Here is a 26,873-nt window from a genome sequence, read left to right on the forward strand (position 1 = left end):
CCTCTGAAGAGAGGGAAGGAGTCAGCCCACAAAGCTGCTCCTCCAGGCCTGAGGTGGGGCGAGGGTTCAAGTCCTTGGCCAGGCCAACTGTGCCCACATCATCTGCAAGATGCCATGGGCCCCACCTCCCCGGCCTCTGCGTGATCCTCTCAGCCGGGGTGCCGGGAAGATAGGGAGAAATAAAAATTGCCCGTCAGCTGGGTGGAACTCCATGTTTTTAATAAGTTTTCTAATAACGGCAGTTGCCTCTAGATGGCACTTCCACATCACCCAAACCTCGCACCAGCCCGTGGCCCTTCCTCAGGCTCTGATGAGCTCCACAGTCATTGTGGCTGGTTGTGTAAGTGGTGGCTAAGACAGCATTTTATTTAAGAGCAGAATTTTTAGAGCACCATTAAAGCTTGGTGTAGCAGAGGAGGGACCAAGACATTGCTATTTGACACTGTTCTCTGGTGGATCCGATAAGGAATGTCCCATAACTATGCAGGTCTGCATACACCGAGAACACTCTCTTTTTCTTTACTGTCTCTCACAAAGTGCTGTTAAGAACAGGCTAACAAGCCTGTAAGTGCCACTTTCTCCTCTTAGATATAGTTACCACCCTCCCTCGTCTGTCATTCAGTATTTCTCCTGCCCTGGCAGAGTCAAGGGTGCCCGTGATGGGATCTGCGACCTGGTGTATCCCTTCCCTCAAAATCCAGGGAGGAAGAACTCCCAGTCCCCCATGACAGGAATTCATTACATCTCCTTTAAGAATTCTTTTTTTTTTCCACTTTCCAGTATCTTCATTTCCACACAGTCATTCCTCATCATCTACACAGTCATTCCCCATCATCTGTCCTTGCCTTTGCCCCAGTAATCAACATAACTGTTGTTATAAAATTCGTTCAAAGTAAATTTTTAATTTGGAGGCCAGATTTAAATGATTTTGTATGGTGATCTGATGTAATTTCACAGTTTTCTCACTTCTGCTTTCCTTTTCCCCCTTTTATTTCTGTGCTTGAATCACCTTTTGTCATTTAACTTTGAAAGACCTAACTCAAGTTGACTTCTGCCAGTTCCCATTTTAGCCCCGCGCTTTGCAATCTCAGAGCTATGTTCACTGAGACATTCTTTTTTTATTAATTCCCTGTATCTGCAGTTACTCTCAGTCTCCTTTCTGAAGTGGTTATTTAGCCAGTTTGATCTGGAACTCCTTCACAAAAGTTTGACTGGAGTACACACTTCACAGAGTCTTGGCATCTTTGACTTAAGAGAACTTCCAGCCAGCTTTGTCTTCGATAGCCTGAGCTCCCCAGCCCAAGTGACTTCAGTAACCAGCCTGGTAGTATGCCCTTTTGAAATGAAGAACCCGTGGGCAGTGTAGTCACCAAACCCAGCTTAGTTATGTCAGCAAAATGCTGTGCTTAGGGTAACATTTTTTTCTGCTAACAGTTCTTTTCAGAAGGAAAATTAGCCTGTGCAGAAACCTCTCACTAATACGATTCTGTTGCTACTGCTCATTCTGTTAATACTTAATTTTGCCCACCTCTGCACTGTGCTGGGATGACAAGCTCTTACTTACAGACTTATACGTCCATTTAATATAAATAAAATTAGTCTGCTGTTGTTCATCCAGGCCTCCTTTCTAGAACCTCAGTACTTACCAAAACAAAGTCTAAAATAAACCCTATTTTATTGGTTTAGTGACTACTCAGTGAAAAATTACCTGTGTTCCTAATTCGGAGTGTGTAACCCTGTCACTGTTAGTAGCATTTGCTTCCCAAGCTATATTTAAGAAACTAAAGGCCCACAGTTCCCTGGGGTATTTATCCCTCTAATAGCAGAAATCTTTATTCGCGTCCAAACACAATGTTCCTCTCTAAGCCAACTTTCTCTGCCTCGCTATGATACTCAGCCAGAGAACATTGTCAAAGGGGTCACTCAAATTTAAGAGCAGAGTGACCATAAGGATGATGTATGGCCCCAGGCATACAATGTGGTTTAAAAAATGTGCTCTTTTCTCAATGGAATAAATAGAAGTGTCCGCACAATGGATTGCAGCAGCAGTTTAATTTTAGGCAAAGACCTTTTAACTTTTCAGCGTTTAGGCCAAGCAGCACTAGATGTCTCTGTTTAGGTTACTAATCCAGCAACTCAGTTTTCATTTATACTGGGCCCTTGTCTTTCCAGCTGGTGTCTAAGGACACTGTACTGTTAAAAACAGTTGAAGTGTTTGACAATAATGTTAGAGCCTCAGATGTGAAAAGCTTGGCCAAAGCTTATCCACAAATCCTAGCCAGACCCTTGTGCCCCACTTTCACAAACGCTGAAGCCAGGTAAATAATGATTTCCAAAGGGAATATCCCAGGAGCAAACACTGTACTCTACCTTCCCCTAGCTGCAGAGCAGGGTCCATGAGCTCCATCATATACTCCACATTCAGAAGGACTTCAGTCAAGTTGCTGCGGGCCAATACGTACATAAGCACGGGAAGGAAGTCATCTGCACCGTACGGCTTCCCTGAGCAAAGAGAAACACATAGTGGTCCCAATGAACTCGCCACAAAGACACGTTCCCACACAACAGTGACAGCTTCTCACCCAGCATGTCCTTCGCAGACTTTGGCTTACATTATCTGAAGACTTAAAGCTTGAAAGCACCAGCAAAGAAAAAAATGCTGAAAAAGGGAAAGTTAGTTCTCTTAAAACATAAGTAAACTTGCTTCAAGCCCAAAATATGAGTATGAAGATTTTTAGTGACCACCATTTCTGCCATTATTTATTAACTGGAGAAAGAGAAACTTAAACTTCATGGATCACAAACCAGTGACCATCCTTGAAGGCTGCCAGCTCAGCCCTCTGATTAACACTGCCATCAAGACTGCAATTCAGGTTTGCAATATTAGCAGCAATTATAAAGTTGTCTACATGCCTTAGGGGTATTTATTCTCTTAGGTTCGCTCTACGTGTGGGACCAAAGAGCAGAAAACGGAATTTGAGACAGTGGTTTTTAGGACTGAGGACTTCCGTGTTTATGTTCGTTCAGAAGGCAAAACGTCACACTACATGTTCCTAATTAAAACAGCCTCCCAAGAGCTAAGATCTAAGAGGAAGCATTTTTCCAGCCATGGTGTCTAGCTAAGAAAACAAAAAGCCTTTCACATTGGACTTAGACTAGTTTTTGGACTTGGTGTGCAGCAGGTGCTACAGGAGCAGATCCTCATGGGCTCAAGACTTCCTGTGCTTAAAACGTTCATATCAACAAAGTCAACAAAGTGATCTTATATGTAAGCTGTAAGAGCTCTTTGGGATCTCTGAGGACAAAAAAGCATACACATTAACAGTCATCGTTATAAATAATTACTACTTAAAATAGAATCCAAACTGAAGCTTTGCTGCATAAACCATGAAAAACACAAGGATAGCTTTTCTTATTAGAAAGATGCTCTCACTTTCCACCAACATGTCATAAATTCATCATGGACAACCCATAATGACAAGTTGCTTAACTGGCCTATCTTCCCAACATTGACCATTACTCTTAACCTAAGCCCAGATTGCTTAGGGCTGAATGTCCTCCCTTGGACCATTTTCTTCACCTGAGCACTTGGATGAGTTGGTTTCATAGGCCATGTGTGTCTCAAGAACAGTTTGCCTCACCTCAAATAATCAAAGCTACCCTTGATGTAGCTTCAGTGAAATTATACCCTAGCCATTTTTGGCCCGTAGTCCACATGCCCTTCCATGGTAGGGCATAAATTCCTATTTGTCAAATGTTCCCACTGACTTATTTCAAATCTTTGCCATGAGTCAGCTTTCCTTTTTTGTCATTCATAGCTGATGCAGATTCTCCACTGGAAAAGAAAGATATTCTTCTGCAGCCTCAAATAAACATGAGATTAGCTGCTGATTAAAAAAAAAAAAAATGTGGCTTTAAAATAAACCCAGTAATATATCTAGTAAACAGAGAGTTGATCCAGTTAAAACAAAGTGTTGGAGTGTGAGAGATTGTCAGGGCTGTAATTCAGTCTGTTTCTAACAGAGTCCACACAGCCACAACATAGACAATTTATTTAATGAAAGCTGGATTAACGCTTTCAATTCTGTTTGCTTTGTTATGGCTGCCTTTAGTTAAATGACACAGCCTTAAGTCTTCAACCAAACTATAAAAGGACTGTGCTGTTTCATTAACATCTGGATGGACATTTTGTTTGTCTGTTGTTGCCTTGCCTTATGTCCCTTGAAAGCTTCAGCTCTGTGAATTGTCCAGTTCTTTACTGTCATATATATTACCTTAATACAAGCAGCTCAGTATTACAGCTATTTAATATTGTCTAGCAAAAAAAGATGACACAACTGAAACATGAAAGTTTACTAGAAAAACTGCACAGAAAAAAGCCCTGTTCTCCTTTTGACCTGAGTAAATCAGATGCCAACAGTTAGTTCTGTATAAAACTAGTGTAAAGGAAGATGAAGTACCAGAGAGTTTACTAGGCTCATTTTTTCCCCTTTTTTAAAAACTTTTTCTTTATGATGTAGTAGTTACTGACCAGTGGCGTGAATTGGGTGCTTCATTTCCTAAACGCCAAGGGATTTTCAGTGCAATGCCAATAGCAGAATTTTCTCTTCCCTGCCTCTTCTTTATCATGACTATTCCATGTTGTGTCTGTCCAAGAAAGTTGCTACTTCACAACATGAATTACTACCCACTGGAAAAACAATGCTGGGGTTTTTTATATATATAAAATGTCACTGAAGGAGATCACCAGCCAGCCAACAGACTAACAACCAATGTAGACTGGAAACAGCAACTTGGAACTATTTCCATGTCCCCAGCCATCAATTTCTAGCATCAAATGAAATGAAAGTTAGAGGACACTTTTCAAGAACTCCTCCAGAACCTATTTCTTTTTTATTGGCTGAGAAGCAGGCACCAAGTCAATTGTTATTCATTGCTGTCTATATAATTTCTGTGAGCTGATTTAGCTGCTCTGTCTACCAGTCCTTGTTATAAACCTTTCTCAACTTTAAGATTTCATAGAAATATTATTGGACTCCCAGCTGTTTATATGGCTTAAATATGAAAATCTGATATGTGGTTTCTTTTTGATTAATAAACTCAGAATAGGGATGTCTGACTGCAATAATGCAAAGAATTGTTATTCTCTATATGCTGTATGCTCGTAACCTGCATAAATTACTAGACATCATTTTAATCCGCTTGTGGGAATATGAAGCCTCATTCTGAAATACCCACGTCTCTACCTAAAGTTGAAGTCAGCAGGAGCTGTAGGTGTCAACAAGAGAAAAGCAAAGCTAATTATCAAGGATCTAGCTCTGACTCCATGTGTTGCCACAAACTTCCAGTGTTGCCTAAGGTAGTTCAGGCATGGTATATTGTGCCTACTCCTCGTAGGCATCGCAACACCTTCTCTCCACTGACTGCACATGGAGCCAAGGATAGGTGCCTGAGAGGGCAGGACTCTGAACCTCCCCGTGTTCTCCTGGCCTTCACAGCAGACTAGCTTAGTCCCACACAGGGACTGTCTTAGACACGTACAGCTGGCAGACCAAGCATGGCCCTGAGATGCCCTGTGTCTCAGTTCATCCATGGGGATAATAGGTGGTGTCAGCAACTCAAATATGGCCAGAAGCAGGAGGCACAAAGATATATGAAACAATGCCTGTGAACCAAGACATCCAAGAGGTCGGTGCTGCTGAGCATCCTGCAACCCACATGCTCCCTGCACCATGAAAGGCACCAGCGCACTAACCAGCATCCATCCAGGGCCTGCAGCAGGGACGTTCTCCCTAGGCTGCTGCCGCCTCAGCTCCACTCTCAGTCTGGGCCAGAGCCAAGCTCCCAGACCTGCATGTCTAACTCCATCTGTGGTCTCTCACAGAGGGGTATGTTTGCAGCTGACAGTTAAATCTAGCTCTGACCCTGCCAGTGGTCTCAGTGACACTGGGACTGAGCTTGCTTGTTCAAGGTGGTGGTGCCCTACTCCAGATATGACTTGCTTGTTTTATTTCCTCCTCTTGCCTGCAGGATCAGGAAACATTTATTTCATAAATATCTATAAGAAGCTTAAAATAAGCTTTCTCTTCTGCCACAAACTCATCCTATTATGTTTATAGCAAAGCAAATACTACGTCAGCTCCTGGCTGGCATGCAGCGCTGGAGTAGAACGGGCATTAATTAAATACATGATTTAAAGCAACTGGAATTCTGCCCAAGCCTCCATAAAGAAATTACAGCCTATTTTAACACATTTATGCATTTCTTTTCCCTCCATGTATATTCTGACAACCAGCAAACAGCGATGATGCTCTGCACCTCGCTCTAATATTTTATAAACACTGGCATGATGTCTAGCAGCAGCTCTCCAGGAAATATGAATTTCAGCCTCAGTTTATAGCTGGGAAACCTGAGGTACAGAAAGGTTAACTGAGATTTTTTCAAGAAAAAAAATATGACCATCCTTCCACTCACTAGCATTTTGCTGTGTCTTGTCTATCTCATGCTACTTCGGCAAGGTTTGATTTATGGCGTAGTTGAATTAAGAGAGTTAATACATGCAGGCAGCGTGAATCCATTTCAAAAACATGTTTTACAGATCAGAGGAATTCGCTCCCCTTGAAAAATCTGAACTGGCTCTTTAATTCAAATATAGAAATTGTACTAGCCAGAGAAAAGATATAATCTCTAGTCCATCACCCTTCATTAATAGTAACTTAAATACAAATATCCTCTTCCTAAAGATAACAAAGCAAAACTGTTATGTATAGATTTATTTTCCTTCTCAGAAGTGAGATGTGATAATGAAGAGCGTGGTGGGATTTCTTCAACTTAGTTTTAGGAGCTTCTAGCATCAGTTGTGTACTGGCTCCTGAGGTATTTGAGACTGTGTTCCTGTTCACGAGCTCAGCCATCCCACTGAAGGCACACTGCTTCCTGCCCACGCCTTTTTCAACTGCACAGCCATATTGGAGTGCATCAGGGCAACTAATATCCAGCTGCTCAGTTCTACAGGGGATGACAAACTTCATCCTAAAAGCTAGGGAAGATAAAGATTCCAATGGCCTATATGTCCTATCTATCCTCTTTTTCCTAAAGCAGAATGTGATTAGCTGTGCAAAACTATGCAATAGAAATTATTAAATCAGATGTTTAGGGCCAGTCACCTAGCCAACTCCATCGGTAGTACAGAACTGGTTTTGAACTATATAGTCCCGCTCCCCGTGCAATTCAAAGATACTCCAAAAATGAAGCTTCATAACCTTAGGTAGTCCACAAGGCAAAAATGCTGCAGTAAGAAAATCGTTCCTCTGTTCATTCTTCTTGACTCTCCTTAGAAAGCAGTCTCCCCATCTTTCAAACTTTCAGTTTAACCTTAGAGCCTTTCCGTGCCTGATCTTCCCTGCTCATGGACTGACCAAGCTTGGCCTGTTTGTCTCACACAGTATTTCTTCATACACCAATGCCTATTTCTCCTCTATTTTTGCTTTTCCATCAGTTCTCTTCCACAGAGTGGTAGCTCCCAGGTAGCACAAGGCTGGGAGCTCAAGGCTCACCATTGCCAGCACACACCACACATATTGCAGATTGGCATCTCATTTATCACTCCACAAGTGTCACTTGTGTTTTTGACAGAGTGAAAAGCAGAGATTCTCATTCTACTCCTATCACGCAATATGCCTTTGACATTTTGTCTGAGTAAAGGTATTTCTGAAAGATAAATAATAGGCATTTTTTTCTACATAAGATTACGGTGCTTCTATATAAATCAGCTATGTGCCCAACTCTCCCTGTGAGTATTGTGGCATGCCTTCCAAATGTAGAAGCAGACAGAGAGTTGGGAGCTTACAGCTCCCTGTGAGTCCTGCCTCTTACTTTTTCTAGTGCACAGAGGAAAAAATTCCAGCTGGTTTGGGAGGGGCGGGGTGGGTTTCCAAACTCTTCTTTTTCTATTCTTTTAATGCATATTATTCTTACTAACTACTACTAGCATTTTCAGCAGGCAGGTTACATCTTTTTAGATTGTAGGTTACATTCTTGGAGGCATATGTTGCTGTGATTTAAGTTTGCACAGAACTTGGAAAACCTCAGTGAGACACCGCAATGCTATCCTAATTGTCCATTTGGGGAAGATTCACTTACTAATACCACTGCCTACGCTGTACATGTGAACATTTGAACCAGCACCCCTAAACTCCTTTTATAGCCAGTGATGAACTAATCAATGTCATAAGTGGAGTTTGTCATGAGTCATCTCACCCTAAAGCAGACACCTACATTGAGCCAGATGAATCAACTGAAGTCCATCAACTAAGTCCCTGTTGTCTATAATGACAAGCTTGACATGTTACCCATCTGTGGCTACCTACAGCTAGATGTAGCTGTAGATGAGTCCTACTTCAACATAGATATATATCTGGTAGTTGAACTCAGAGGTCTGTTGGGAGAAAGGTGTATTGACAAAGACTGTGAACTTGCCTTCCTGATTCCTTATGATGAATCAGATCCACAAGTTGGGATTGCCTTCAACTGGAGGGAGAAATGTTAGTTCAAACCGTCTGAGGATCTGACCCATTCAGTTCATAGTCTAAGTATCAGGGGGTTCAACCGCAGCCAATTTTTCAGGCAGATTTTTTCATGTAGTATGAATTGCAATTAAACCAATTTCTTAAAATGGCCTGATATATGTGGAGTCAGTCAAGGACGACTTCGAAGTTTCATGACTCTTTCGGCAGTGCAAAGATGGGCACTACCACAGGCACAGATGTTCCTGAGTAAGCCTATCCCTAGTTTTAAAGAAAACTTGTTAGCTGTTGGGACACCCTGACCAAGCCTGGACTACTGTACGAGGGCCTTAAAATGTTAAAAAACTTGTGTTTTCATACGGGTCTAAAAAAAAAACCACTGTGCTTGATTGGGTGGTATTTGCACTTTGAGATATGAAACCATATTCTCAGGTCAGCTCATCCTATGGTCAGCCTAAAGTGAGCAAAGACCTGGCTTGAGCTGCCAACTTGCAAATTAAACCAGGCAACGTAAGTAGTTTTCAAGTTACTGAACAGATAATTTTTCTGCCAGAGGTAGACTGATTTTGGTTCTGGGGCAGAGGGAACGACTAGTTTTGTGTTCCACCTGCTGTGATCTTGGAAGAGGAGGGAACTCTAATTCAGCAGCGAGTAAAAGGAGCTAAAACAGAAACAGACTACTGCACAGGAAGCTGAGCACGGCCTCTGCTCTTCCTGTGTGAAGAGCACTGTGCTGCCTCAGGGCTGGTTAAAAGCAAAAGGGGCCCCGGGGCTGCTGCTCTCCGGACAGGCAGAGAGCAGCAGGAGAATTCCTACCTGCCGAAATCTGGTCTGAGCGGCCCGCAGCCCGCTCTTCTGCACTCCACCAACTGGGAATTCCCTGTCAGAAAAACAGTTCAGTTTGCTAAACATTTGTCTTTGCCAGGTGGAAGAATCAATGTGATCTGGGGTCAGTTCATGCCGCTGAAGATGTTCCACACATTTCACTTCTAAGTGGGCCTACAGGATGCTTCACTCAATTTCTCTCTGAGTCCACTGTCTTCTGGGAGTTAGACTATAGCTTTCTCCTCCCCTTAACCTCTTTTTCTGGTCTGAATTCATTGGGATACATTCCCTTAATGCCAGGCTGGTTTCCTTCTGTCCAGGCCCTGGTATGCATCACTGATCATATACACTGGAGAGGGAACTGGACACGCGGGGGTGAAGTCAGCTTCCAACCTACACCCCGCTTGAAGCAGTGTGCTACAGGAGAAAACAGCTGAGCTGGTCGAAACGAAGCGCTTTGGTCAGCAAAGCAAACCACAATGAAATTCTCCGATTTCACAAATGGCAACCTTTTAAAACATGTAGGGTTTTTTGAATTATTTCCCTGGCCGCTAATTTCTGTTACATAAAATGCCACAACGGCATTTCCTGCAACAGAGAAATTCCAGCCCTGAGCAAACTGAGGTGTGACAGACACATAATGTACCACCAGCAAAGGAAGGGGACCGTGTCTCCTGTGTGGGTTTTAATGAGGCATGCGAGTCTTTGATCTATACCAAACTTACTCTCAAACTTAACACAACTGTTTCAACAAAGTTACAGCAAATTCCCCTACGTGTCTCCAAATCTTCTCATAATACTTAAAGACGATCAGAGGTCCTATCCACCCTGCAGCTTAGGCTCAGCCCTGGGGTGGCTTTTTGCTACTGCTGTTAATGTGTCTAGATTGGTCCATGAACCTTGCTGCATACTGTCCAAGGGATGACCCCAAGGTGAGGCTCAGAAGGGCCACAACAATTCCTGTACAAGCGCTCCAGGGCTGTTACCAGTACAAGATAAAGCAGAACAGCTAAAAGCACCTTTAGAGATCATGAGTTCTTGCAGGTTGTTGCAAATTAATATCTGGCTTCTCTCCAAATTTATGCATGACTGGTTATCAGCTCACCAGTATACAAAGAAAGCTCTTAAAGTGGGAAGGCAGACTCCTGGAGCAAGGGGGTTCCTGGTCTATCTGCAAAAATGCATCCTGTCTGCAGGCCAAGGGCTCAACATGTGCATTTAGTGGTTGGCCTGAGGCCCGAGTTATATTTATACTCAGAGAACATGCTTCCTCGCACTGAAGTATAGTAGTGGCTTTTGGAATGTAGTGGATCATCAGGAATCAGTAACAAACAGTACTAGCATTCTGCATCTCCACCTCAATTTAAGCAAAACTTTGTAAAGGTTAAATCAAGACACTTTTCCCAAAGACCCATTCCTAGAATTTACCACTAAGCTGCTACAAGCTGGGATAGAGCTCTGAGGATTTATGGAGAGCTGTGCAAAAAGGACATTACCCATAAAACACTCACAGACATATGGTTTTTGGAGTTATGGAGCCTAAAGTTAGCCAGGTAACTTATATCTGTTATTAGCGCAGAGAACGTTGCAGTCACTAACCAGTCCATTCTGAACACAACCTGTGGACAGCTGATACCAAACACACTGACCATCACTGTTACCTCCCATCTGAATATTACCACATCACCAGTATCATAAACCCTAGTCCTTTGATACACAGAGAAGGACCAGTGAGGGATACCATTTCAGCGGGAGTGCTGTACCTGGGTTTCCCTGAGCCATGGAGTCATAGATGAGTTTGCAGGACTTCAGCAAGATGGCAATCTTCTTTTCTGGGGAGTAGGCCTTGTGCATGGTTGTGAACTTGTGAAGGATCTTTTCCAGCACAACAGTTTCAGGCACACTGGTTGTGACGCCTAGGTCAGTGGTAGTTGTGTTTTGTATCACAAGTTGGTTGTCTTTTAGCTGCTGTAAAGATCCATCTTCGTTGTGGATTTCTTTCAAGTAAGAATCAATGGCTTCTTTTAAAGGTTTCAGGACACATTTGTACAAAGCTGTCTCAGCAATCACTTCTGCGTGGAGAAGGGAGAACACAAAAGTCTGTGATAAATAATCAACACAGTAGTACAGGTGCAAGTAAAACTCCTAAGAAAGCATGTGGTTGGTTATTCATGCACTACTGCATAGCTGTGAGCAGGCAACAGAAATTACATCCCAGAAAGTAAATGTTTCATTACCAACACCCTCCAGAAGTCCTGCATAGGCTTGAGATGAACGTCAATGTGCGGTCTCTGCCACTGGAGCCGTAGGAGAGCTCCTGCTACCAGCAGTCCCTGCTGTCTTTGCCTGACATCTGGCTGATCAGCATGGCATTGTCAGGCAGCAGGAAAGCCAACTTTGGGAAGAGATGAGGAAACTTCACCTAACCGAGCTTCTACTCACAGCCCTGCCCTTAAAAATGCCCAGGTGGGATTCATCTCAGGTCCCTTCTGATATCTCCCTCTGACCTGTTTGAGATACTCACTTCAGGACGAAATCAATTGCATCCTCAGAGCACCCCTTTCTCCACAGTGACTTGAAAAGGGGCTGTAGCCACCAGCTCAGAGGCAGACACCTACATCTGATCAGAAGTTTCTCACCCTCACTGCTCAAGTGACTCTAATTTACTGATCCTTAAGTCACATTTTACACACCTGTGGATGAGGAAATAGTCTGTGTGGGTTGAGCATTTAGCAGGAGACAAAAGGAAGCATGAAAGACTGTGAGAAAGTCTGTCCTCTGACTCCTGGAAGCCAGAGGCAGAGTTAGAGGGACTGCAAGGGATCCTCTTGTCACCCCTGCACTGAGGCGAAAAGGTCACCAGCAAAAGAGTTCATCTGCTCAGTCAGTGGGGAAGGAAACAGAGGGCAGTAACATTCATGTATACAAAATCCAACTATTTTAAAGAATCCAGAGAATCAGTCAGCCTGAAGCAGGACAAATTCAAATGGTAAATCTTCCACCGTGGGTATCCCTGCCCTCCACAGGAGAAGACAGTCCTCCCCAGGCTGACTGGGCCACATCATCCTGCTCAGGAACTGGCAGTGAACAGGGCTAGATCTAACCAGGCGTGTCCGTGTGAAGGTGGGGGGAATCCTCGCACGCACGCAGCTCTGCCAAGCAGAACAAGGACGCTTCTTCTTTCTGCCTCCTCTCCACCTTCCCTAATCAAGATTCAAGACAGACTTCTCTGTGCTGACACCCCCTCTGCCTCGGGGACAAAAATTGCAGGTGTTGCGTGAGGGGCGTGAGAAGTGGAACTGTAGCTCCCCTCTCCTGGCTATGGCAAGGGGCTGGCAGCGGGCCTGTTCTGCTGGGGACACTGCAGCATCATGTGAAGCCTTTGCTGGGCGAGAAAGAAGTCATCAGGGCCTGCTGAGACTGACAGCTGAGTGTCTCGGGGTCCTGGCTCACCACTTAGCTGGGCCCCACCTAATACCAGAGCTGCAGGATCCCCTGGAATCCCTGGTCTCTTCTGTGGTTGGCCATGTTCTGCATCGGGAGTCTTCCAGCTCCCAGCTTGCTTTAAGCCAACTTAGAGAATCTCATAAATAGCCCTGCATTGGTTCTCAGGTCCTCAGGAAACAGTTTTAAGTCCAAAGAGCATTGCATGCACACCTTTCCAGGCTGTGCGGCTTTGACTGGGATAAAAAAATCTACAGCTCTTTGAATATTCCCTTGTGAATGGACATTAAACAGGCCAGTCCATTTCTTAGCAAGGAGGGGAGTAGCACATTACTCCCTCTCAGAATATTGAATAAGAAGCAACAAAACATCCCTAAACAGACAAAAATATTATTTTTCCTCCCCAAAGGCAAACTATGTCCATGTCAAAGAGAGGTGAATGCTGCATTTTGGAGGCAGCGGTGCTCTTGCAGCAGGCAGCTCTTCCATGCCTCTGAGCTCTGAGGAGCACACAGTGGAATCAAGTGATTCCTCCAACCTGCCACTCGAAATCGTCATAGTCTTGTCCCTCCTTGTGAGACAGTGACTGACCCCCAATCTGGCTGCCACATGCCGGGAGTTCTCCATCCTCACCACAGAGCGTGGGGCAGTGGACGTGGAAAGCTGTGGGGAACAGAGCTGTGGAGAGGGAAGTTGGCCTTTTGTGTTTCCAGTGAATACAGCTCCATGTGTGTGTGCCTATGCGTACACATATATATACACACACTCTCTCATATTTGTGTGTATATGCATATATACATACATATATGTCTCTCTCAGACACACAAACACACACCTCTTCTGCTTAAACTCTTCCCTTTAAAACATTCATAATGAGTTTTTTCCCCCTCATTGGTCTCCCAGTTTTCAGAGCTGCTCCTCCATGTGCTGGCAACCACAGAGTAGACTTCAGTTTGCACCCCTCAGCTTTTAGGAGGTGGTTTATAATTCTGTAAAGCAGAAACTGTGTCTGCATAATCCTGTCTCCCTCCTCACCTTCCCAAATCCCGCCCGAGGATGAGTAAAGCACAGTCACCTACCTAACTGTTCCTCGGTGTAGGAGGCTGGATCTATCAGAGATTTCAGCTCAGTGCTCTGCACTAAGTAACTCTTCAGCTGCGTCATCATCATCCGGATTTCTTGTAGCATCTCTGTGCTGGAGCTCTGCTTTGCCATCATCTCTAAACTGTACACTCTGTAGTCCTGCACCAGGTTGCCAAAGTACGAATCCTTGTCCTGTGCCAGCTCCACTATCTTCTTCTGCAGCTTCCTGTCACTAGACAAAAAGACTGTGAAGACATTGGACAGGCTCACAAAGGACAGCCTGTTCTTGGCCTTGTCCAAGATCATGGAGCGTGTCTTTTTACCGGATGAACTACTCAGCATCTCCAGGTCATCCTCTGTGCTACTGGTGGAGTAGGAGTCTGGCTCGGACGCTGATGCCTGAGCCACAGCGCTGCCTCCCGGGCTCTCCAGGGAGGAGCGCGAACCTTTCAGTTCAGCTGAGCCGACGGATTTGTGGACATGATCTTGTTCAGTCTTGGTGTGTGTGCAAGTGGCACCACCTGCCACTGCAGGTGAGCTGCTCTTCCACAAAGCCGGTGCCGTGGCCATGGCCGTCTCTGCCACTGTTCTTTGCTTTGACTGGTAGGAGCTGGGGATCCTTGGTACCTGGGAAAGCCTCTTCCTTCTCGGTGGTGGGATAGGAGGTGACTTTGCTTTCTCAATGGCATTGCTTTGTATCTCAGGCATGTCCTTCTTCTTCTCTGCAGGTTCGGGCTTTGTCTCCTGAAACTGTGATACAGCCCTTTCAGGAACCTCCCCAGGCATTTCTACAGCCTTTTCGCACAGCGACCTCTTATCTCCGCTCTCTGTACTTGTCTCTTGTTTTTCTTCTGTCCGTTCCCCTTTCAGCGTTTCACAACTTCCAGGCTTACCCACACAGCTCTCCTTCAAGGTCCTCTCACACAGCCGCCTCCGTGGGGGCACAGAGGGCTGGGAGCCCTTCTTGGGGCTCACTGCTGAGGGCTCGTTGCCTGAGCAGCTCTGCTTCTTCTCTTCTTCTTCTTTATTGTCACCGCCCTCAATTTTCATTTCCTTGATGCTCTTTCCTAGAGGCTGAAGCAGCAGCTCGTTTTCTTCACAGGCAGTCATGGGATCTCGCAGGAGCTTCAGAGAAGGTTTCTGAATGTGAGAAGGTGGAGGTGGGGGGGGGCGGTGGGGAGACCTCCTTTCAGCGAGTGTGGGGGCAGGGGGGAGATCAGTGCTCACAGCATGGCTTTTAGGAGGAGGTACATCTAGAGGAAAAGGATTACTGCACTCTTCTATAAAAATAGGATTCACGAACCACAGCCTGTCATTTCCTATTGACAGCTCAATTTCACATGAGCAGTGGTTTGTGTTACTTGCAAAACACTGGATAGATCTTAAACTGTCTGCCTGGGCAGTGCTGAAAGCAGGGTCTTTTGCAGGGTGGGATAACTCCTCTCCTCTTCTTCTGTGGTTTAGGGAAGAATCCCAGAAATCTGTCAAAAAAAAAAAAAAAAGGAAAAAGAAGAATGAAAAAAGCTCTGAGAGAATTTCAGCTGCTAATGGTACGTAGAAGTCCTACTTTTTGTTAAAAGAAATGGTACACAAGTTTTCATACCTCTGTGTGAAGGAAGGGTTGCCTGTTTTATGTGTATGAGATGCTTCAAACCAGGGGACAAGCTCAGAAGAAACCCCTTTCTTGCCAATTTTAGCATACTCACCTAGTGAAAACTGTTAATGCTATAGAGCCTATGCGGTGTGCAGGAAGGTACAAGTAACAAATATTAATGATTGTGAAAACAGGTCTATGGCTCGTTCAGTAATTGCTGGCCTCCAAATGCAAATAGCTGTGGATACCTGAGGGTGTGAAGACCCCAGGCAAGTGCTGTCTTCTTCTTGCTGACCATGGGAAGGTGCAGGGCTGAGATGTACAGCCTGGATCCGACGTGCTCCGGGAGCACAAGAGACATCAGGTGAAGATGTGGCAGAGTCTGTTCTACACAGAGGTCTGATCCTGCTTTGCAGTACAACCAGTCCGGAAACATATGATTTGAAATACCTTCCACAGATTAAAATTACCAGTAACGTCTATATGTCTGGATGACATCATAGCTGTGCCCACTCTGTTTTACACCTTGCCTTGAGGCTGCATGCCTGCAGGTGTAAGAGAGAAAAGACGGTGCAGAAGACTGCGAACACAGGAAGGTTGTGTACTGCAGGACTAAAGAATAGTTAAGTATTTCGGTGCCATCAACTGTGACCAGAAAAGGAAGATGGTGTTTCAGATGCAAGTAGTTATTTCTGTATGTCACCAACCTCTTATTGGAATTTATTTTGCAGTAACTTGTTTAAAAAAAAAACCAACTACAGAGTAGTTGTACATCTTTTGAACAGATTCAGTATCAAATTTAACCTTTTTCCCTTCCCCCAGAGATGAGTTCTCAAATCTGCTTGCCTTTCTAGTCCGATTGCTTTTAATCACTCAGGTGCTAATCCAGGATCCACTACTGGAAGCATCAGGAAACAGAGGGTCTTGCAAACCCTGTGTGTTCTGACCAAGGGAAAGGGTATAAACCTCTGAGGGTATTCACTGCGTGAGGACTGCATAGATGCCCACAGATTTAGGGACAAAGGGTAGATGGGAAATCCTGGAAACACAGGGATGCGGATAAATAAATAACTATTTCGGTGTGCTTGGTGCCTGGACACAGAGCTGACGCCGACAGCACACTCTTACAGAGCATGCGAATGGGGCTGCCACATGGCTCCTGCACCCCTCCCTGTGCTTGATGTCAAGCGCATCTCACTGCAAAAGCATCACGTGCCGGGCCCGAGAGGGGACAGATAGGGCTGCACAAGTGTGGGACGACCCTCCGTGCTGAGCCCACAGTACAGCTCTCAGGACAGTGCCTTCAGCTGTGCCTTGCCAAGGCCCTGTTCTGCCAGCTCCACCAGCGTAGCCCCCAGCCCAGCATGGGGAAAGGGGCACAGGGCTGAGCTGGCCGGAGCCCTGGGCAGGGTGTGCCTGTGCCTCTTCCTAAAAATCAGCACCCCAGAAAAGCTCAAAGCGACCTCCAGTTGGGAACGTCATGGCGGAACTCAGAACAAAGAAACTCTTCAACTGAAGCCAACGCAGAACTCGGGGGTGAAACACATTCAGATAAAATCTCTCCTTTGCCCACTGTGTCCCCAAAGACAGGCCACTTCTTCCCGTTTTGCTCCCCAGTGCAGCTGTGACTTTTGATGGCTTCCTGCTTGCAGCCAGTTCCATGCTGTTGCTGGAAAAGCCATTTTCTTTCTGCCGCCGCCATGACCTGCCCTCTGCAGGGCTCTGCCTTTCTCCCTCCGTGCCCTGAGCCCGCTGCTGGCCTTGCCTCCCTCTGCCAGCCATGTGGTCCTCTGCGCCACAGCCAGCTGCCCCAAGGACAGGGACCGTCCCCATCCCTCCAGCGGGTGCAAGTGCTGCAGGCAGGGCAGGATGGGCAGGCTGACTCCTCGCTGCCCCTCCGCTCCCTCTAACCAAGCAGTTCTATAACACAGCCACAGAGTAAGCCATGCAGAGGCGAACTAAGAGACGGCCCATTCCCCTCAGGATAAAATTGCCGATTTAGCCTCTCACAGCCTAGGCTAGTGTCCATGGCTAACTCAACTTCATAAGCATGTCACCGTGCTTGCTCAGGGAGGCTGAGGTTAGAACAGCTTTATTCTCTGATTTCCTGCCGTGAGCGGGAGGAAAAGAGAGAAGCTTAAAATAAAAGTGTTGCCAGGAACAGCAGCACTCTTGACAACAGAATTCAGGAACAGACGTGCAGATGCAACTGCACATAATAGCATCAAGCTAACTACTCCCTCGTGTCTGAGACTGTCTGGGGTATGATTTCCGTTAAACACTCCAACTCTACTGGGTATCAGCAAATGCAAGACAGTGGAAGCTGCTTGTTTAAGTCAGAATATAATGCTGTGGAGCCTCATGGGCTGAGAAAATGGTGAGTAAAGCAATCTACAAAAGGGAAGTTGGTTATTTTTCTCAGTAGTAGTCAGGATAAGACACTGATGAAAATGCAGTGCTCCACTCAGACAGTGAAAAGCCAGAGGAGGTGGTCCTACCAAGGGGGTTACACAGCTGCTTCAGAGAAGGTGTTTCCCAGCCCAGCCACACTGTCTCATACAGCACGAAAGGCCGTTTGATTGTCTCCCGTTGCCATCTCCTTCCCTTAGCTTACACTCTGGGAGGGATAATTAGGCAGTTCTTTGAGACTTGGGCACATCTGTGATGGTACGTGCTCTTTGTGAAGTGAAATCATGCTAATTCTCCTGCTAAAATGCCTTCTGTACCAGCGAGGTCAGGACTAGAGGGCCTGTAGTACACCCTCTTTGACAATATACATAACAGCCAGATCCTTTGTGGAACAATCCAGCTTGCAGGTAGACATCTTAGTTCTACCCCCTCAAAAACCATATAACTTTGAAATAAATAAAAAGCAACATACGAGAATTTCAACCAACTCCAGCTTTCCTTTGGGAGGGCCACTTCGGGCAGCACTTATTGGTTGTGAACCCATTTGTACCCTCAAAATTTTGCTCCAGGAAGCAGTAAACAGCATCGCTCATTTCTTCAGCCTGTTTGTCTTCAGTGAGACAGTATGGCACTCCAAGAAGTGCCATACTCCATCATCTTTACACAACATCTTTACACAGCAGCAGGTTTTCTTCTGTTTTCAGAAACTTTTCTGGCATGCAATGCACTGTGACAAGCAAACCTCCAAGCATTACCACTTTTATGACCACCAGTGTACAGGGGAGAAGTAAGAAGACTACAACCAACGTTACTTTGGTGCTTATGCTTTAGCTAATCCTTCCTTTCAGAAGTTGCTGGAGACTGTTGCCTGGGTCAGGATCTCCTCTGCTGGCTCAAATTAGACTACAGGTTGGAAAATCATGATGCACTTCTTACATTTTAATCCAAAGTTTTTACACTTGTTATAATAAAAATAATAAGAAGTTTGCAACTTACTATCTCAAGTTGCAAAATACCTTTCCTTAAGCCATCAGTGCTGGCTGGACACCCACACTCAGGGATGTTTTGACAAATTGGAACATTTTCAAAATAGAGGATGCTGAAAGTGTTAGAGGCAATTCTGATGGGCAAATTCAACGAAGCTGCCTGAACTGAAACCGGTGGGGTTTGCCCATACCTTCTGGGAGGCATAATGCAGAAGATCCAAAAATAGATTTGTAAAGCCCCAGGGTGCTCTAGTGAATATCTCTAAGTGAGCTAACTCTTCAGCTTTCACCCTTGTTTGGCTGTTTCCAACAGCTGAGGGAAAACTGAAAAGCAAAATAGCATGGGAGTGGCCAACCGTAACAGCAGTCTCAAGTGGAGTGAGTTAAATGGGAAGGAATCGGAAGGAGACATACTTTAGTTAACAGAACTGCATTTCCCAACTCTGTAACTTTATACATCTGATCTAAAATTTGCTCATTTGGTGCTGTCACTAAAAATAACATTCCTTTTCATATCTGATTAGTGCGAGGAGAGAGAGAACATTCCTCCACCAACTAGAAATCCTGCAAGAGGAAGCAGAAATATCAAAATTCAGAAATATCACACCTCCATCAGCATTGCCGCCACACATCAGAAGGGGAAATTGCAAAGGTGTTTTCCTCTTTTCATGTACCTCAGATGCCAACGGCTTCCGATGTGTGTAAGCTATCCTGAGAGGCTGTGCCACGCTTCAGTTGTTGAAGGCCCCAGCTTATATAGTGACACCGTAGCTCTCAAGCCCTGCACAGAAGTCCAAGTGGAGGTTTATATCCAAAGGGCCCTTTTTCAGTGGGTTTCTATAGACATAAAGATCATAAACATCTTCTCTCCCGCATTCAGGCCTCCTCAGCTATTCTGAAGACAATAGTTCATCTATCCTCCAGTTGCATTATGTCTGTGCGAGGCAAGTCTGAGTTCTCACAAGTCCGAGTGAAACTCTGGCTGCTCTGAGGGACTTACCTATCCCCAGACTAGAGATAATTTCAAGGTCTTGAAAGTTATTGGCTTCTAATATTGCTTGTGGCAGCTTCAGGGTGAAGGGCAGCAAATCCCTGTAAAAAGAAACACAGTGAAAAAACAACAAAAGAACAAACCCCCATGATTGTTAGGAACTTCAGGTTTTACTGTTGGTTTTAGTGACTGAATTGCCTCACAATTTCAGCCCTGTTCTGCAAAGTCCTGGACATTGTCAAAGGGAGATCTCAGAGCCAGTAAGGCACTGTGGATGTTGTGCCGGCCTGGGTTGCTCTGATTTCACAAGAGGTCACCAGCTCCTGTGGTGACGCTTCATGCCGTGCCACGGGCTTAATCACTGTGCCTTGGCTTCTTCCTCCAAAAAACAGAGGCGATGCCTCTCACCTCAGGGGAAGCCACAAGGGTTGAAATACTTTCCCATGAAAAGTGAGGTGTTGCAAATTGTAATTACTGTAATTAAAAAAGCCATTCTTTCTGGTGGTGTGGGGGGATTTGCAGTCCTTTTTCTTTCTGTTTGCCCCTCTCTCCCCACGCTGCTTCCTCTTTTAAATATGAGTGTCAGTGTAAGGCACGGGGACACCGTGAGACACAGTGGGGTTAGAGGAGACAGTAGCCCCTGGGTGAAGAGACAGACAACGATGAAGTGCTGCATGACACTGAGAAAACACATATATCCATATACTCTCTGCTCTCAGACTTCTCACTGCTTGGTTTCTGGAAAGATGCTGTAGTTTTACTGAAAAAAAAAAAGATGCAGTTTCTCAGAGGATGTAAGTTAGGTTTCACTGAAATGCACCCTAAGTCTCAAATCATTTAACCGAGCTCTCGGGCTGGTGGCGAACTGTTCAGGTTTGTCTCTTGCCCAATAACAATTTGCTAAACCTGTTCCTACCTCAATTCCTGTTCTCAGAAGGACTAGAAAAGCCAGTAATAATAGTCCCTAAAAGGTAGCAAGGAATGGCACAGGGTAATTTTACACATTAAAAAGTTTAACAAAAGTTAAAGTTGCCCTTACGAACAGATACGTATCTTACTGATGCACAGTGTACTCCATGGGTTCTCTGTGCACCACTGAGTACTCTGTTGTCACACAGTTTGACATAAATGGCTGTGATCCCAAGATTTTTTTTTTTTCACGGCAGATATCAGGCTTAAAAGAGGAAGAGGGTTCATGGACCTTCTGCTTTCTTTCTTTGTTATTATTATATGCATGAGCAGCTCCCTCCTATTTCTTTTTTTTTTTTTCTTTGGTAGAAAAATACATCTAAAAATCAGGAAACATTAAGATATTACCCTAATAGAAAAAAATCTGGTTTTATTCATGGGGCAGCAGCTTGCAGACAAGCCACCAAGTCACCTGTTACCTACAGGTGTTGGTTTTGTGATCTAAGGTAATCCAGCCAGGCCAAACTTTCTTTTGAACAGAGCCTGTCAGTCCTGATAAGCTGTTTCCAGCTATTTACAGATGACTATTTACTGCAGCCCTGAGAAACGGCCTCTCCACTCACCATCATAGAGAGCTCCGACAAGCTGCCGGCAAATGGTAGGCCAGCGCCTAAGCAGCCTCTTTAGTACCTGCTTCTCTCAGAAAATTATTCCCTGTTTACCTTGTCTTTTGGCAGCGACCTGAGAAATCACATGAACCATCTGAATGTGTATTTGACACTCAGAAGTAACATCTATAACAGGAACCGAGGAAAGCTTTTCTTTTTTTCTAGGACTCTTTCTTAAGCCATAATCCTTTCTGCAGGAAAGCAGAAGCGAGCAGGTTTTCCCTCCCACCAGCTGTTTGACTAGAAATGCCCAATTCTTGGTTGCATTTGGGCTCTTCTTTGCTCCTGTGGTAAGACAGAAATCTTTATATGGGGCCAGGGGTTATTTTATGCCCATTCTATAGGGTCTCTACACATCTAGATGCCTAAATACCTTTTCATTGATGGGGGTGAGACAGAGCGCGGTCCCTTGCATGCAGGTAGGAGTCCTGGCCCAGCAGCGTTGAACGCAGCTGGCTGCAGAAGCAGCCCCAAAATAGTGCGAATATTACTGGCTGGGTAAGCTGCGGCACACTGTAGCATACCATAGATAGCCCGTTCCTACTGCATGACCTAACCAAGTCACTAGCACAACTGTCTTGTAAACATATCCTCAATCTCCTTTCCCCTCTTAAATGGGAATAACTACTTTAAGAGCGATCTAAGTTTCTGTAGGGAAGGTCAAAAGTTTACATCCAACTCAAAACAAGACCTGCTGCAACAGGAATGGGGTAAGGAGGTGGTGGAGGCATCGCTGCAGTGTGCTCGGCACAAACACATGGATTAGAGGAGACTGTAGACACACAGGTTTAATTACACAGAGGGACTCGTAAGCTGCTGATCAAATCTGGCGCTAATGAAAATGACCTTACAGGTCTTTCTCATCCCTGTGCCCACTACGTTTGGTGTTTCTGCGCTGGGCAAACAAACAAGGTCTGTTCTTTATCACTATATTTTATTTTTAAATTTTGGGTAAGGAACAGAAATTGTTTCATGACTACTACTATGGTCTGGCCCCATCGTAGATACCAACATCTGAAATACCTCCTGGTCTGGCAGGTTAGAGGAAACTGGAGGAAACAGCGGGGGCCATGCTGTGACTGGGTACTGGGGAAAGGCAGTCCAACGGGGAGAGCGAAGTGACCCCTCCATGGCAGCAATGAATCTGACTCACCTACTGACGCAGTAGAAGGCAACCAGTTTGAAGACATCCTCAAATACAAGGACAGATCCTTCCAGGTACAGGACTGATGAAAACCAACCAAACAAAAAAAGAGTCAGCAACTGTTTCCTTTGCACTGTATGTGACAGTAATAGAAACAATGGGAAGAAAAAAACCCAGGTCACAACCAAAGGGTTCATTACAAGCACATCTATCTCTAGGGATGTGCACATCCGCAATACACATGGGGCTGACCTCAAGACTCTCCGTGCTGGAATCTGGTTTGGTCTGGATGGACAAAGCACTTTGAAATAAAAAAAAATAGAAATCACTATTTCATTACTACGTGTGTGGGCTCTGACCTGGGTCATGCAGGCGGTGTGAGCACAGCCTATTTGTATCTCCCCTGTCTTCTCCCTCCCATTGTGTTACACAGTGACAGCACTTTCCTTTAAGTGGGAAAATACAATCTACAGAATTGCAGAGTTCTTCCCGATGACCTCCTTTATAGCAGCACGCTATGGCATTGTGTAGCCCAAATCTCACCTGTTATTAGAGAGCTTTTGGTAGCTAAGCTAGAAAAAATTCACCAGCCAGTGGAGAAAATTTCACATTGACCGATAACCCAACATAGAGAGAAAGAGATAGATCTGCAGGAGAGAAGTGTCCATCTTTGCTTCTGCTTTATAGTCTCACAAATTGTCTGTGCCAGTATGTACACAACATGCTATCACAAAGACTGACAGACTAAAGGAAATCTGCAGTAGTTTCTCAAAAATGCCTGCTTACTGGTGGTGGAGAACTGGAGTGGAGCTGCACCATTCCTGCCACAGGAGCACGCCGGGAGATCCTCGGAGAGCAGCAGCAGCTCAAACCCTCATAGCGGTGCCCGCAGCTGCTCTGCGCCTTCCTTTGCTCTGTTTTCTGGAGCACAGGTCCCAGCTGTGGACAGGAATCTCAACTATCGTGATTCAGCTGCCCCGGTCTGCCATGATTCACAGCCCTGTGGAGCACCTCCAGCTCCTTGCCCTGCCTGCCTGGTTGCTAGCTCCCCTGCAAAGCAGGGCCTCCAGCACCTGCAGGAGGGAGACATCCACCTGGCTCTCCTCTCCCCGGGCTCCGTGCTCTGGCTCTTGTTCTCCAGCCAGCGGAGAATCCCACTGGAAGGAAATGCTCAAGCTTGTCTCTTGTTCAGCGTCACAGTTCGTTCCCCAAACAAGGCGTTTCCTCCTTCTACTTCTCCCTTTGTCCTAGCTCAGGCCCTGCAGGTTGCTATTTTGAGCCGAATACACCAACGCAGGCATTTTTTAAAGAGATTCTCAGAAGTCATTCCTAGTATCAATTTGTGTTGGATCAGCATGGACAGATGAACCTCAGTGTGTGCACTGATACCAGACTGCATCGCGAAATTCAAAATATACTTTAAGCAAAACAATCCCTTTCCCTTGCTTTTCTGCCACAACTGGAAAAATAAGTGTTCGGCAAGTTTTTTCTTTTTCTTTAGTAAGAATCATGTTTCAGTCAGGGATTTTCATTAAACATCTACCACAAACAATTTCTACAGTTTGAAATCCATCTGCTTTGCAGCTCTGACACAGGAAACGAAAATAAAGACAAACCCCAGTGCTGTTCCAGAGAATGAGCAAAACCCCAAGAGCCTGAACTCACTCGAATCTCCAGCAATTAAATAAAGCCCTTTGTGCGGAGGATGGTTTTAAGGACTTTTTTTTTCTGTTAAGAACCACATGTTCGCTTTGGCACCCCGAGTTGCAGGTGTACGTAAGAGAGCAGGCTGCACCTGTACATGTTTACAGCCGTGAGCAGATCACTTGGACTGGAACTGATGATAGTTTCTGTGCCAGGAAGCGCTGCCATTTGGGACCTTGAATTTTAGACAAAAGAATATTAGTTCGAGCCCCTCAGTGTCGGGAGAATCCACGTAGAAGTGCCTTGTCACCGTACAGCTACTCTTGCTCCCATATATAGTTAAATAGCATAAACCACCGCAAATCACCAGGAATTATATAGCTAAAGCAGTCTAGGTACAAAAGCTGCTGGAGCTTAAGGACAGGAGTTTTCAGCAGGTGGTATATAGAGACTGGACTGTCCCTGGTCTGCTCTGAAAGGTCACAGAAGGTAACAAAATCAAGTGTATAAGTGTATTTGTCAGCAGGCTGGAATTCATCATACCGAGACTCGCAGCTCTGCTGGGCCGTTTTTGGGTGGCCTGCAAACAAATAAGACTAGAACACTGCTTTAGTACTCAAGGTATTAGCACCAGCAGGACCAATACTCTGCCCAAAATTTGTTCTGAACCGTGACAGTGTCGAGCAGCCTGTGCAGGGCTACTGTGGCCACTGGGACTCACTCCCAGCACAGCGCCCATGGGGAAAGCCTTGAAGTCACCTGTGGGGAAAGTCTTCCTCGAGAGAACCTAACACATTTTCCTTAACCTGTTTTTATCCAGACACCTGCTGACCGCCGGCAGGCATCACTGGTAAGCAGTGCTTCCTGACCGCTTTGCTGTGGCAGATGGGTGGCAGAGGATGGGTATGGTACAGGAACATCTCTTGTGGGAATGGCTGTCATTCGCCGGTGGAGACCGTTGTGTCCTGTTGCATATTTCTGGTTCTTGGAAAGATGCAGAAAATCGCAAGTTTGTGCAGCTAAAAGGGCTCTGCTGACTGTTGGGGACAACGTATCTCTCCCCCAGTGCCATTACTGCCTTCAAGGCACCCTGCTCTGAGAAGACAGTCAGGAAGAGGTGCTTTTCTCTGGCTGTGGACGTGCTGTGGGTAGCTAGGGACATTTCACTGACATGAGCACTGCTGCTCAGGGAGGGATCATGGTGTTGCCATTTATAGGAACTCATGACTTCTGCAAAAGCTAAAAGCAGACACTTTTCTGCCAGATTGCTGTGATCCTGCTGAAAACTGCAGAGGCAAAATTCACCTGTTTTGGGCTTATGAAACTACACCCAGGGCACCTGGAGAGCAAGGAAATCTCTACGTCTCACCAGAACAGTGGCGGGATGTCAAGAATATGATCAAAAGCAACAGCAAAAGCAAGGCTGGGTTCTGTGAGCCAAATGTATTGCCACAGCATATTGAGTTTTACCTGATATTTAGAAACCCACAGAAAAAAAGTCACCTTCAGGAAATAAAAAGGGAAACGTGTAGATTAATGGGCAATTTTGAGCGGCCTGAAACAAAGATATCAAAATTAATTGAAAAATTTTTTATGGGTGATGGAAGCATTAGTAACACGAATTCGTGGTTCACTGTTGACCATACTCTGTTTTGTGTCTTTTGTGCAACTCAGTAACTGAACAGGACATGGCCAGGTTATGAACTGCTATGAATATTTATGATTATCTCATCTTTCCTTTTACTACTCCAACATGCTCTGAAGAGTGTCATCTTTGGGCACTGACTGGAATCTGTCTTCATGTTTCCTTTACTCTTCAGATCTCCCCATCATTTCTCTGTCCAGATGCTGATGTTTTTGAGTCTTGCTGTCCCTGGGCATTCTGCCTTCCTTTCCTCTTTGATTTTTCCCTGCAGAATTGTATTTGCTAGTTCTGTTGTTCTGGTCACGTGGACAAACCACCCCAATTTTCATCTTCTTACTGCTTACGCAGGCTCACGGGACCCAATTACTTCAGCTTCTTCTTCTCTAATGGCACTGTTAGTCCTATTCACTGTTTTTGATATCTGGATAATCCTTCAGAGACATCTGAATTCAAAGATATGAATCCCTTATTCTGTGGCAGTTGTGTTGACAGAGGACTAAGAACACAACCATCCTCAGAAGTCCCGCTTGGATATGCTTGAGATGCTCTCATCTCTCCAGATTCTGGCAAACTGTGAGATTTGTCATCATGGCAGTGATTCCACTTTTCTATTTCTATTTTAAGATTTAAGATTATAACCCCACAGTCTCCTAACCAGACCTCTCTCCTTTTATATGCCTCTGTCTTGATACCACAGTTGCCATGACCTTGCTTGCGCTGACCTGTGCAGTGAGCAGCACTAGCCAGCTTTGCTGCTGTTCTGCGACCCTCAGCCCTTTACTCACTATGAAGATGGGATCACTCCAAGGCAGCAGTTACCAACTTCCCTACTTCCAGACGCCAAGGTTTCTAGCTAGTGCATGGGGCGGGTTAGTGGTTTCCTGCCCCTGGGGAATGAGCCCAGGGTACTGTGATAGAGGAATGCAGTGAGTACCGTAACCCTGGTGCTGAGGCTGTTGTGTTTGTCATGATACAATGCGCTTGTTGGACCTGACGTGCTTTACAG

General features: G+C 45.3%; 1 protein-coding gene and 1 long non-coding RNA gene across 3 annotated transcripts in view; one reads left to right on the forward strand and one right to left on the reverse strand.

The window, feature by feature from the left end:
* The window catches only part of RIN3 (Ras and Rab interactor 3), a gene marked incomplete at its 5' end in the record, with an annotated part of 69,490 nt that overhangs the window by 4,392 nt on the left and 38,225 nt on the right, over positions 1-26,873 (reverse strand). Inside the window, 5 exons of the mRNA XM_082485721.1 lie at positions 2,371-2,502; positions 11,114-11,422; positions 13,874-15,358; positions 19,867-19,958; positions 22,588-22,660. Coding sequence (XP_082341847.1) covers positions 2,371-2,502; positions 11,114-11,422; positions 13,874-15,358; positions 19,867-19,958; positions 22,588-22,660 — 2,091 coding nt within the window. The remainder of the gene's footprint in view (positions 1-2,370; positions 2,503-11,113; positions 11,423-13,873; positions 15,359-19,866; positions 19,959-22,587; positions 22,661-26,873) is intronic.
* LOC309673840 lies at positions 14,958-25,138 on the forward strand. 2 transcript variants are annotated; one of them, XR_014269348.1, is made up of 3 exons: positions 14,958-15,023; positions 15,342-15,427; positions 25,043-25,138. It is a non-coding gene; the product is annotated as an uncharacterized lncRNA (long non-coding RNA). The 2 variants fall into 2 exon arrangements; XR_014269349.1 differs by lacking the exon at positions 25,043-25,138 and adding an exon at positions 15,666-15,779.

This window comes from Vanellus vanellus (assembly GCF_965231255.1).
Source record: "Vanellus vanellus genome assembly, chromosome: 6".
NCBI lineage: Eukaryota > Metazoa > Chordata > Aves > Charadriiformes > Charadriidae > Vanellus > Vanellus vanellus.